General features: G+C 44.1%; 1 protein-coding gene and 1 long non-coding RNA gene across 2 annotated transcripts in view; one reads left to right on the top strand and one right to left on the bottom strand.

The window, feature by feature from the left end:
- Nucleotides 1-5,158, bottom strand: part of LOC128347948 (complement C3-like) — a 136,900-nt gene extending 131,742 nt beyond the window's left edge. The window contains exon 1 of the mRNA XM_053303318.1: nucleotides 5,070-5,158. Coding sequence (XP_053159293.1) covers nucleotides 5,070-5,143 — 74 coding nt within the window. The 5' untranslated portion in view covers nucleotides 5,144-5,158. The remainder of the gene's footprint in view (nucleotides 1-5,069) is intronic.
- Nucleotides 1-12,566, top strand: part of LOC128347951 (uncharacterized) — a 41,702-nt gene that overhangs the window by 2,897 nt on the left and 26,239 nt on the right. The gene's annotated exons all lie outside the window — the stretch shown is intronic.

The following is a 12,566-nucleotide window of genomic DNA, read 5'->3' on the forward strand; positions in this document are numbered from 1 at the left end:
AGAAGGTTCCCAGTTCCCTCCCTGGCAGCATGTCCAAGATAAGGCTGAGAGAGACTCCTGCCTGCAAGCTTGGAGAAGCCGCTGCCAGTCTGTGAAGACAATACTGAGCGACATGGACCTATGGTCTGACTCGGTATATGGCAGCTTCCTATGTTCCTATGTTCCCAGGTGGAGCTGCTTCACCTGAGAGTAGTTTTTGTTTGCTTTAAAATAAATTTTTTTAAAAAAACACACAACTCCCACATTCAAGGCAGTAGTGGTTCTGTGACAGCTATGTCTTTGCTCCAACCTCAACCCACTTTCAGGAAAGCACTGAAAATTCTTCCATCCAATGGAAGACATGCTGTGCTATTATTTTTGTAAAGGAAGGCCTCTAAAAGAAGCAGTTTTATAGAGTTTTACAATAGAATTTTTTAAATCAGCTGAATTTACAATGGCTTAATATGCAATTGTACTCATAATGAGGAAACCTTAAGCGTATATTCAGGAAGAGCTGTTCACATTGCAATTAGCAAGTGCTAATTTAAATATTCCTGCATTAGCTAAATGTGCTCAAATCAAACTACATTCAAAATCACACTATGAGGCTCTACACACAAGGAGAGTGGGTTTGATCCTCTCCCCCCCGAGGCGATCAGGGAGCCCTACCTGGGCAGCCGTATCGGCCATCCAGACAATGACCAGCTCCGTCACGGAGCCAGTTCAGATGGCAGGGTTTGGGGGCCTCCTGGCCCCCAGAAGTCCCATAAGGCACTGTGTGAGTGCACAGTGCCTTTTGGGGAGCCTCCTGACGCCGTTAAGGGTTAACTTAACCTGGCGCAGAGCATCTGCGCCCCTAGTCCTCCCTCTCTCTCCTTCTTCCCTTCAGCCCCAGTCCATTCTCCCCCTCCCAGTCTGCTTTCCCTTCCCTCCCCACCCGCTGGCCTGGCCAGCCCAGGGCACTTTCCTTCCCTGTCCGCAGGCTTGGCCAGTGATTTCCCACCCTGGCCGGCCCGGCAGGCGCTTTCCCTCGCCAGCGGCGCTTTCCCTCAATGCCGGCTGGCGGTGGCATACCCATGGCTATCTGGCAGCTGCTCCTGAACTCTCACGAGAGCTGCCACACATGGGATTAGCCACAGGTATGCCTTAGAAAATTAAATATATACATAGATGTGGCCCACATGTTGCACAGCCTTATGGAGGAGTTTCCAATCGGCCTATGCTGCTGTAGGCATCTAAGGAAGCTCTGGCAGTCTTGCACAAGAGCGCAAATACATAATGTTGTGTGCCAGCACTCTGGGTGCACAACGTACATTGTTTCCATTGTGGGGCATGCAACTTGAAGTATCTGCGCAAATGCAGTCTTGCACAAGTCTGCCGGTGCCAGGGGCGTAGCAAGGTTGGAGTGGGCCTGGGGATGAGATTTTAAAATGGGGCCCCCCACTGCTGATTAACAAGGGAGACTTTCAACCCTGCAGTGCAGGGTTTTTTCTCAGAAATCCTAACAAATTCAGTAAAGTTTGCTTTCAGGTAAGTGTGTGGAGAATTGCAGCCTCAGAGAGCAAATCTAACCACATTTAGCTGGAAGTACATTTCACTGAAACCTAAAGGACTTGGTAATTTTCTGTCATGGAGTCCTTTTTTGATGTTTTTTTTTTTTAAATTAAAATTTTAAAAACCAACAATTTGTCCAATCCACTTCAATTTAAATATACATATTCCTCCTTCTGTCCTAAATATCTCTGCTCAATACCAAAGCCCCAGGGGCGGATCCAGGATGAAATTACAGGGGGTGCAACAGGAATACCACACATACACCCCATATAAAAATACCGGGGCTTGGATTTTCTCTCACTTGCAAATGCACTATGCCAAGCGTATCAAACTCAAATCTGGTGGTGGGCCAGAATGGATTCCAATGAACCTCTGGGGAGCCACACATAATATTATGCCTCCTTCTGCCACCTCGCACCCACCTCACACCACTTTCTGTCTTCCTCTTTCCCCACTTCTCTCATTCCCTTTCCCCCCTGCCCCTGCCCCTTGCCCTGCCATTTAAATTGTTGGAGATGGAGTTCCACTGCATCAACCTTTTGCATCAACTATCCTAATAACCACTAGGGGCATTGGGAGCAGAGATAGTGAGTAAGCATCTCCTTACTCACTATAAGTCCCTGCTTGCCTCTACTCTATGACCCTTGATAGGACTCCTTAGGCATTTCCTGTGAGAGTCAGATTCCCTTCCTTTCCAATTAGAGTAGTTCTATAGACTAGGGTTAGGTCTTTCCTATCCAAAGTGTACTTCACCAATAAATCTACTTAGTATTTAGTTCTACAAGAATCTCCACGTGTCTTCTCTAAATAGTTGCAACAGCTAAACTCTGCATTCTACTCTGTAACTGGAGTGGGTAGCTTCTTTAGTGCTCGGCTAATTAATCGGGGTGAAACTTACAACCCACAACATAAATTAGCTGAATGCACTACTTTTTACACCCAAACACTATCAGAGGAATATTGAATCTTTAAAAAATTATTCTGAACATACCTGCCAATACTAGATTTTGCATGCATAATCCTGCCACTCTCCCCTCTTCCTCTCTCCCTTACAGAGGTGTTGCTCGGTACTTAAAAGATCCAGGGCTTGGGCTGTCAGGGCCCAAAACATCCAGGGTCCGGGGCCTACAGCCTCCCCACATTTTGATAATTAAACCCTTTCATGCTTTCTAAAGGTATCCAATATTCTCCTCCCCACTAGTTTACTTCACTGCTAAGAATTAATCTCTTTTTTTCTCTTGCAATCAATACCCACACACTGTTTAGAACCAATGTGGTGTAGCGATTAGAGTGTTAAGACTAGGACTGGGGGACAGAGGCGTAACTAGGGAAAACGGTGCCCGGGGCAAGCACTGAAATTGCGCCCCGCCGCGCGCCCCCCGCCACCCCCGGAAATATGGAAATGTGTCACAGCCATAGTCAAATGTGGGTTGTGGGCTGCATCCGTGCAAGTATACTGGGACAGGGAAAAGGAAACATGAGGCTACAAGGCTCTTTAGAAATATATATTTTAAAGAAATGTCTTGCACACCAACAGCCTAAGTTTGCAGTCCTAATGGCCAGAAAATAAATGCTTTTAAACATAGTAATAGGTTTTGTGTCCCAAAATGGAAAAGACAAGACAGGTGGATGTGACATTCCCCAGTCAGTCATGAAACCCACTACAGGACTTTAGGTGAAACACTCTCTTTCTCTTTCTCTCTCTCTCTCTCTCCTCCAAACCTGCCTCACAGGATTGTTGTGAGGATAAAAGTGGGGAGGAAGATCATGTACACTACCCTGAACTCCTTGGAGGAAGAACAGGATATGTGACATAATAAAATATATGTGTCTATAACATATAAATATTTATATTGACTTTTAGATACATGCACTCCAGTCCTCAACATGTAAAGTCAGAAGCAAACTCAAACAGCTCTTTTACACTTATCACAGCAGCAAGCAGTCCAGTTTTCATTTTAAGCAAGAAGCATAAACTATAGTGTATGTCTATACACCACACAGTGTATATACAGTGTGCATAATGTTTGTCTATACACTACAGAAGGAAAGGCCACCAATCTGATTTCAAACAGGACAGCAGAATGTCATATATGGTTACCCCAATTTCTAAGGATTTCAAGACAACCAAGTAGACAAGACAACAAACCATTGGCAAGGTTTTTAAAATGAGTTTCTTGTGATCTGATTTGCAAAGCTTTATGTTGAAGCAAGTGTATAAAAATAGACTTTTGGTGGTGGAGGAGGCTTAATGTTCATTTTAGCAATTTGTGAAGCTACTTTCAAAAAGTTGGGGTATTTTAGTCCATTACAAGCTTATTAAAAAAGACAATGAGGCTATTCTCACGATCAGGCGAAATCGGGCTAGGGGAGCCTAGCCCGATTTCACCTGATCATGAGAACCACCGGGCTCGCAGCTGAGCCCGGTCTCACGAAAGCAGGTCACCCGCTTAGATAGACCTCCCCTAAGCCCAGGTTAGCAGAGCGAGCACTCTGCTAACCCAGGCTTTTCGGTCGTGTGTTGCTGTGGCGCGGGTCCGTGCTGCGGCAACTCACAAGTCGACCCCCGACTGGGAGGCTTAAAAGCAGCCTCCCGGCTCCAGGGTCTCTCCATCATGCCCTGAGCACACGCGCATGGCATGCTGGAGCTTCCGGGGGCTGCGCGGCCCCCAATCCCCCCAGCCCCCGCCAGCTCCGTAATGGAGACAGCAGTCGTGAGGGCGGCCAGTTTGGCCGCCCAGAACAAACTGACTGCTCGTATGTGGGGAGAGTGGGTTTAGCCCACTCTCCCCGCAAACCCCACCCAGGCTTTTCTCACTGATTGTGAGAAGAGCCTCAATATGTGTTATCTATATATGAGCTACTGTTACTAGCACAAAGCAAAATAAAATAGTAATGATTATAAGGGGAAACATGTTGAGAAAGAACCATTTTCTCATTTTTTGCTATTTAAGCCATCTTTGTTGTTAAAAAAGCAGCATATAAATATATTTAATGGTGTGTGTGGGTGTGGGTGTGGAAAGAGAGAGAGAGAGAGAGAGAGAGAGAGCGAAACCCACATACAGAAACCAGATTAGAGCTATAAGGAGTTTAGTATCTTCAGGATCAAAAGGCGGAAACAAAAACAGATCCATTTTATTAGAGCATTTCTTCTTCTCATTCTTTAAAAAGTTTTTAATACATTTGAATTGACTAATTTCCCACAAGAAGATATATTGTGGGGATGGAGAGGGTTTTTCTTATAAGAGTGCATTAGAACCAAAAACGATTTTTTAAAAACTGTAAAACCCTCTCACACAAATACAAAGAAGAAACACATGGCTAAAAATTGACATTACTTCCCTCACACGGGGGTGAGTGGGGAGAAGAATACACAGTGGCTTAAGCAAGGGGCTGGTTGCTTAATATCTCTCTCTCTCTCTTTCACACACAAAACAAACTTATCTGTCTGTAAATAAATATTAATTTATTTACAGCACTTCCAGTAAAACATAACACACACACACACACACCACCAAATCTTATCTATGTTTTACTTTCCGGGGCGGTGGGGGGGAGACAAGCCCAACAGCCAGCAACTCCATTGTCCTTGTGGCAAATTGCAGTACATTCAGAGAAAGGCCAGAGTAGGGGCGGAACACAAGACCCCAGGAGAACAAATCAGGCTGCTGCTGCTCCCCCTGCTGGGAAAGAGCAGGAATAGCAGCAGAAAGCGAAGTTAACCCTTTTTATGAAGCCGCCACCGCCGAGGAACTGCTGATCTGGATCCAAATTCACAGGGGGTGCAACTGCACCCTTGCGCACACACACACACACACACACACACACACCTGGATCCATCCCTGCAAAGCCCTATGCCAAGTCATTCCAGGTGATCTAAAGGCTGGGGCAGAAAGGGGTTTATTGTTTTTCATGAAGGCAAAGGGCAGGTTCTTCCATATGGGGGTGGAATGATGGTCTAAGAAGAGGATTCAGTATATATGTATGTGTGTATCAGCATATTCCTCAATGTTTTTCAGATTAAATATTCAGTCTTCTCAATCTGCCCTACACCCCCCCCCCTCCATATCAAAGCCCCATGGTAAGCCAGTCCCTAAATATCCAAAGGCAGGGGGCAGGGGGGATAACCACAAAAAGGAAAAAGGAAATCACATCATACTTCCCTTACTAGGCCTGAGGAGTCAAAGGCTGTGGTGGGCAAGACCAGCCAGCCTCCTGCCTGCCTGCCTGCCTGCCAGCCAGCCGGCATTGAGTTCAGGCTTCAGGGAGGCCTCTCTGGAAGCCGTGCCCGCCCACCGAACAGCTGAGAGGCGGAGACTGAAGGAACTGCTGCAGCTTGCAGGCTGCTTAGCTCACCTGGCCAGAGCAGGAGGGCTAGCAGGAGAGAAGGCAAGCAGGCAAGGGGGACTGGCTAGGGACAATGGTCCCCCCTTGTCTAACGGACCCTATGCCCCTGGCCCCTGCTTCATTAGACACTTGCAGCAATATGGGCTTGATCAGAAACACTCACATAACACTGTGCAACATGTGGGCTGGTATATTATTATCGAAAGTCTATTTAAATTAATAACTATAAAATATATTTATCTTAAAATAATATCTAATGCATACAGATACATTAACAAAACAACCATTAAAGGAGGAAAATAAATAAAGTAGGAGGAGATGATATAAAGCTGCCAACCTCCTCGTCATGCCATGGACTCCAAAGAAGATGGGGGGGCAAGTCTATGTAATCTAGAGCAGGGGTTCTCAACTAGAGCAGGGGTTCTCAAATATGGTCCCCAGATGTTTTTGGACTTCAACTCCCATAATCCCCAGCCCCAGTGGCCTTTGGTTGGGGATTATGGGAGTTGAAGTCCAATAACATCTGAGGACCCAACATTGAGAATCCCTGATCTAGAGAATGACAGAAGAGTCTCAGCAGATACCAATATCCAGTTGCTCAGGACAGCAGGCATCAAATGTGAAACTGAATCTGCTCCTTCGAACCGACCCCGAAATTTCTGCTCCTCAGAATTTTTTTGTTGCTTCTCCCTTTCAGAAAGTCCTCCTCACTTCCACCCTCATTTTTCTCTCAGCTGTTCTGCTCAACAGAACAACTGCCACTTTCCTCAACATTTATCCTCTCAGCCCTGCCCCACAAGTGGCATGCAAGCTGTGCAACCCTCAGGAACAGATTTATACAAGTGTAAAAGGTTTTGGAGAGAGCTGTGAAAATCGCTCTCTCCCCCTTGGCACCCAGTCCACTGCACAAAGAAGCCTTCACCGCTGGGACACTGAAAGCTTCTTGTGGGTCCACAGGCCTCCTCCCATTGCCAGAGGGCTGCAGGTCATGCTGCCTGGGGCTATCTGTTTCCCCTGCAAGGTCATCAGTCATGTTCTCTCCCCCAAACACCCTTTGTTACCCATTCTTCCCATCTTGGCCACACAGTTTTCCATGCCCCCATACTGTAAAAACTCAGCTTCCCAGTTGGGGTGTGTGTGCCAGTTTTCACTGGGACTGCATTGTGGGAGGAAAGGTTTAATTCCCTCCCCTGATACCATTAGCTTATATTTGAATTGTGTATTTTTTTATAGTCTTGTTTTAATTTTTGTGTGAACTGTTTTGGGATTGTTTTAATGAAAGGCGGTATATAAATTTAACAATAAATACATAACATAAATAGTCCAAACTGGGGTCCCTTGAAGCTACGATTTTAAAATAAACTGTAGAAAGTGAGAAACACAATTATGCTTTCAGCATCACATGTAGTTTGAGCCTCAGCTTCAGAATAAAAAAGGTACATTATTTACCACATTTATCTTAAAAAGCAAATTTGCATTCCTGAAGCTGAATGGAGAATTTAAAGGCTCTTGGCATATAACTTGTGAGTTGTGTGTGTCTGTGTGTATGTTTGGCCATAATGTTTGAGCAAGTCTTCACTATGGTCAAAATGTAACAACCGCCTCCCCCACAATTGCTCTTTTCCTTGCCCAGTTTGACTTGCTGGCAAGCTCAACCTCTCGCTCAATAGTTTCATGATGCTTTAATAAGTATCACTTAAATGGTTTCCCTTCTATACACACACAAAATAAAAACCCTTGCACTGTAATTAACTGCCATGATGCAAAATCTCCCCAGTTCTTTCTGGTCAAAGCCACCTCGTTGCTTTCTGAAAGTGGTTCCCTATTATTGTACTGCCTTTAACGTTGTTACATCTTGCAATGCTTTTTATGATGAAAAACAGGGCTATAGCTGGAGGCAGGAGCTGCCAGGTCACCAGTGAAGGGACTGCCCCCACCCCACTTCTCTTTCAGTTTTGCTTTGTTGCAGAGTGCGGACCTACGTAATTCAATGAGACTGTGATTTCTTCTTCCCCCACAAGGCGCCGCAAAGTCAGAGCAATTTAAATCCTTCAGCCATTTAAAATAAAATAAAAAATCCTTTCATTAGTCACAATGAGGAAATGCTTTCTATCCACATTGCAAATAGTTCCTTGGAGGACTTGGTAGAAGATAATAATGATTAGGCAATAACACAGAATCCAGCCTCTCATTACAATTACTGCTGAACTAGGGATAGACATATATCAAACTAGCATTAAAAACATCATTTGAAAATGCTCTTTGTAGGAAGACTGTGTTGTATCCTATCCAGTATCTTTTATGTTTTGTTGTGTAGAAGTTTGTCCCAGTGGGGATCATGTAGAGAGTGGGAAGGGGGGGAGGGGGGATGTGGAGTCAGAAGAGATAAGGGAGGGAAAGGAGAAGGAGAAAATGGAATTGTTTCTGAACAAGTTAAATCTATATGAGATTACTTTGTGTTTGTGAGGGAAGCAGCTATAAAACAGACTGAGGTTGTTCTCATGAGCAACCTAGTCCGAGCTAGGCTGCTCGTGTGGAGCTCTGGGATCCGTACGGATCCCCTGCTAACTTGGCAAAGAGGCACCTTTTAACGTGGCGATTGCCTTTTATTTAGCAGGGGGAGAGTAACTGGCCCTATCCACCCCCAGCACAGTATCCTTCCAGTGACTATTGCTGGTGTGTGTCTTATGTTTCTTTTTGGATTGTGAGCCCTTTGGGGACAGCGATCCATCTTATTTATTTATTATTTCTCTTTCTAAACCGCCCTGAGCCATTTTGGAAGGGCAGTATAGAAATCCAATTAATAAAATAACAACAACAACAACAACCTTGGCACTCCCACCCAGCCTAACCCCGTTCTCTGTTGACAGATTTGGCTTTTTTAAAGCCAAATTTCCCCCGCTCCCAAGCCTGGTTCTTAGCCAGAGGCGTATCTAGGGAAAATAGTGCTTAGGGCAAGCACTGAAATTGCGCCCCCTGTCGAAACATCTGACACCCATCTTTTGACACTATAATATCAGCTGAAAAATATAAGTCAAGCTAGTTAATCTTTTAAAAATTCAAAAACTATTTAGCAGTGGATGTAGCCAGACCAAAAAAATGCTGGAAAACTACAAATTTCAGTATGCTGGGGCTCATGAAATACCCAAATACTATTTGGAGGTATACTTGGAAAACTAAACAGAAGTGCCTATCTAATTATCTACTATGCATTGTAGCATCACTATTACATCAGTTTTAAAAATAAATGGAGAATTTGGCTTTTCCCAGATACTCTATAAATAATTAAAGGATATGCAGAGTAAACTGTGTCACTGCTTGAAATATATTCTAGTATTTCAGAAAGACAGTTAAAATGAGAGAAAGAGAACAAGAAACTCCCAGTGGGCCTTAATACTAAGGATTTCACACTGATTCAAAGTCAAACTCACCATTAATAGTCATATTATTAAGACACCACATTTAACTCACTTATCATAAGAAGCAAAGTAAGAGCAAATGAATACAATCCTAGCTCATAAGCTTCGGCTCTGTATTCACAAGCCCTGATTCTCTGTACATAGTGCCAAACTGAATATGTGTACAGTGACTTATATTATATTAAATTATTATTATTTTTAACCTGTAGCCCCTTCGGGGCGCTTCCTATAGGCCGTGGGAGGGGGGCATCTGCAAAGGTTACCCCTCCCACCGCTGGCCTCTAGGGCCTCGCAGAGACCATTTGAGCAAGTGCTGTGGCCATTTTTTAAAATAATTGTTTTTTTAAAAAAAAATGGCTGCTGAAAACAAAATGGCCACCGTGCATGCTCAAATGGCCTCTGTGAGGCCTGGCATGGCCTAGGGCCTCACAGAGGCCATTTGAGCATGTGCAGTGGCCATTTTGTTTTCAGCAGCCATTAAAAAAAATTTTTTTTTTTAAGAATTTGCGCCCCCCTTCAAGTGGCGCCCAGGGCACATGCCCTGCCTGCCCTAACCTAGATACACTCCTGCTCTTAGCTAAAGTTAAGGGAGCAACTAGTACTCCCTTAATCTGGCTGCTGGGACTCTGTGCCTCCTTGGGCTCCCTGGAGTCCAAGGAGACACAGAGATGGGCTCCTAGAGTGCCCACCAAATGGACAAATCCACCTCGCATGTTATCCTTCATTGTGATTTTTATAGTGAACCTTGCTTAAGACTTATATCTCCCATGTTAGATCATTTGCCTTGCCAGTCTGATGAATTTTATTTAAATTATCTTTTAACTAATGTGGATAATGATATTATGTTTGTCATAGCCAGATTCTGTTATATTATTTGTAAAATGCATATTGTTTTATTGTAAGTGTTTGCTGGTCAATGACCGAATAAATGTATCTTTCTTTATTTACAGCACTTCCATTGTACAGAGTTTCTTAAGCAAAAACAGACAGGTTTCTGACCCGAAAGAGCAAACAGTCACCATATTAGCCCCTGGTGGCGCAGTGGTAAAACTGCTGCCCTGTAACCAGAAGGTTACGAGTTCGATCCTGACCAGAGGCTCAAGGTTGACTCAGCCTTCCATCCTTCCGAGGTCGGTAAAATGAGTACCCAGAATGTTGGGGGCAGTATGCTAAATCATTGTAAACCGCTTAGAGAGCTCCGGCTATAAAGCGGTATATAAATGTAAGTGCTATTGCTATATTGGAACATTTTCAATTAGTCCAGCTTTCATTAGAAAAGTATTTGTGTTAATAACACACCCTCATTCATTTTTTACAATTACAAACCCCTCTTTATTAAAATGAGAATGTTAAATTCTGTACAAGACATGGGGAGGTGAGCCTTCACAGGTCAAAATCTCTCTCTCTCTCTCTCTGTGTATGTAGAAAGGATTGTAGAAAGGAAATGTGTAGAAAGGATTGCTTTTCAAGCAAATAATTCCTACAGAAATTTTGCCCTGCCTGGAATGGAATGCTGTAGGCTTTCCGGGATAAATGTTTGAGATCAAGTTTCAGTTATATTTTGGCCCGTATAGGTCAGTCTGACAGAATGAAATGGGCAAAAACTACTTTTGAGAGGGTGGCTTACTATGTGGCTCTGTTCACTTGCTTGGGAACCGTCTTGATTGCTTTATTCCAGGGATTCCCAACCTGTGGTACTCCAGGTGTTGCTGAACTACAACTCCCCTCACCCCCAGCTACAATTTATTGTGGCTGCCAATGCTGGGAGTTGTAGTTCAGCAACATCTGGAGTACCACAGGTTGGGAACCCCTGCTTGATTCCATTAATGATCCATGTGGCAGGAGAATCCTGTTGTCTTGTTTTCTGCTTTTGGCACATGTGTGATTTGAAAAATATGGACATTAGTTAATATATGGATCTTAAATCAGTGATGTATATGCTGGTAACATTCAGGCTTGACTACTGCGATGCGTTCTGTGCTGGGCTGCCTTTGTACGTAGTTTGGAAACTGCAATTAGTACAGAATGTAGCAACCAGTTTGATAAAAGAACTACGCTGGCTGTCAATAAGTTTCCAGGCAAAATACAAAGTGCTGTCTATTACCCATAAAGCCCTAAACGGCTTGGGGACGAGGTATTTAAGAGAATGCCTTCTTCTTCATCAACCCCACCACCTGTTAAGATCATCTGGGGAGGTCCGGTTGCAGTTGCCACCGGCTCGTTTGGTGGCAACTCTAGCCATTTCTAGAGTTGCCCCAGAACACTGGAACGCACTTCCTAATGAAATTAGAATCTCCCCTTCTCTGAATGTTTTTAAGAAGGACCTAAACACATACCTGTTTAGTCAGGCTTTTAGTTTATAGTTTTAAAGCTTCAGTTATAGAGGTTTTTATTGTATTTTAAATTGTTTTAATTATGTTAATGTTTTAATAGTTTTATATTGTGAACCGCCCAGGGACATTTTTGTATGGGGTGGTATATAAATGTACTAAATAAATCTCTCAGGGCCAGGGCCTAGATGATCTCCAGCAACTTAGTTGACAGAATCACTCACTCCTCACAGAATTTTCATCAAGCCTCAACTTAGTTGACAGAATCACTCACTCCTCACAGAATTTTCATCAAGCCTCTAGCAGCAAATAGGTTTGGGTTCAGACAATCAAAATAAAAGACTTTTGGGGGTTTCTTCCCGAATGGAAAGTGCCCAACAGATAGCTTGAATAAACACACAGAGTTGCCCAACACTTGAGTCAGATCTTTGGTCTGTCTTGCATAGTATTGTCTCAGGAAGGGTTTTTCCCCCCAGCCTTGCTACCTGAGATTGCTATAACCTCAGATGTGTAAGGTGCCTGGGGATGTGTATCTCCCAGAAGCCAATCTCCAGCAGCTTATCTCCTATGTCACCCACATCTTTGCCCAGCAGCAAATCAGAGGGATCAAAACTCCATGGACCAAGGGAATCCTTTGAGGTGCAATGCAGGCTGAGCATGATCACCTGATCCCCTGATTTGATAAACCCTTACCACACTAGGCCAATGTGGCAACCTGAGCAATTTGTCAGAGTAGTGAAGCAGACTTGCCTGCCCCCTTGTCTTGTCTTATCTCATCCTGCCTTGTTCTGCTTCTGCCAGTCCAATCTTTCCTCAGAATGCCCTGTCTCTACTTTATTGCCCCACTCAATGCTCAGTCTCAGCCCCCAGACCTGACTATACCTTCTGCCTCTGATTGACTGTAACTCAGTACCCAACCCTGAGCCTTCCTTGACTG

Source organism: Hemicordylus capensis, chromosome 2, assembly GCF_027244095.1.
Source record: "Hemicordylus capensis ecotype Gifberg chromosome 2, rHemCap1.1.pri, whole genome shotgun sequence".
In the NCBI taxonomy this organism is placed as follows: Eukaryota; Metazoa; Chordata; class Lepidosauria; order Squamata; family Cordylidae; genus Hemicordylus; species Hemicordylus capensis.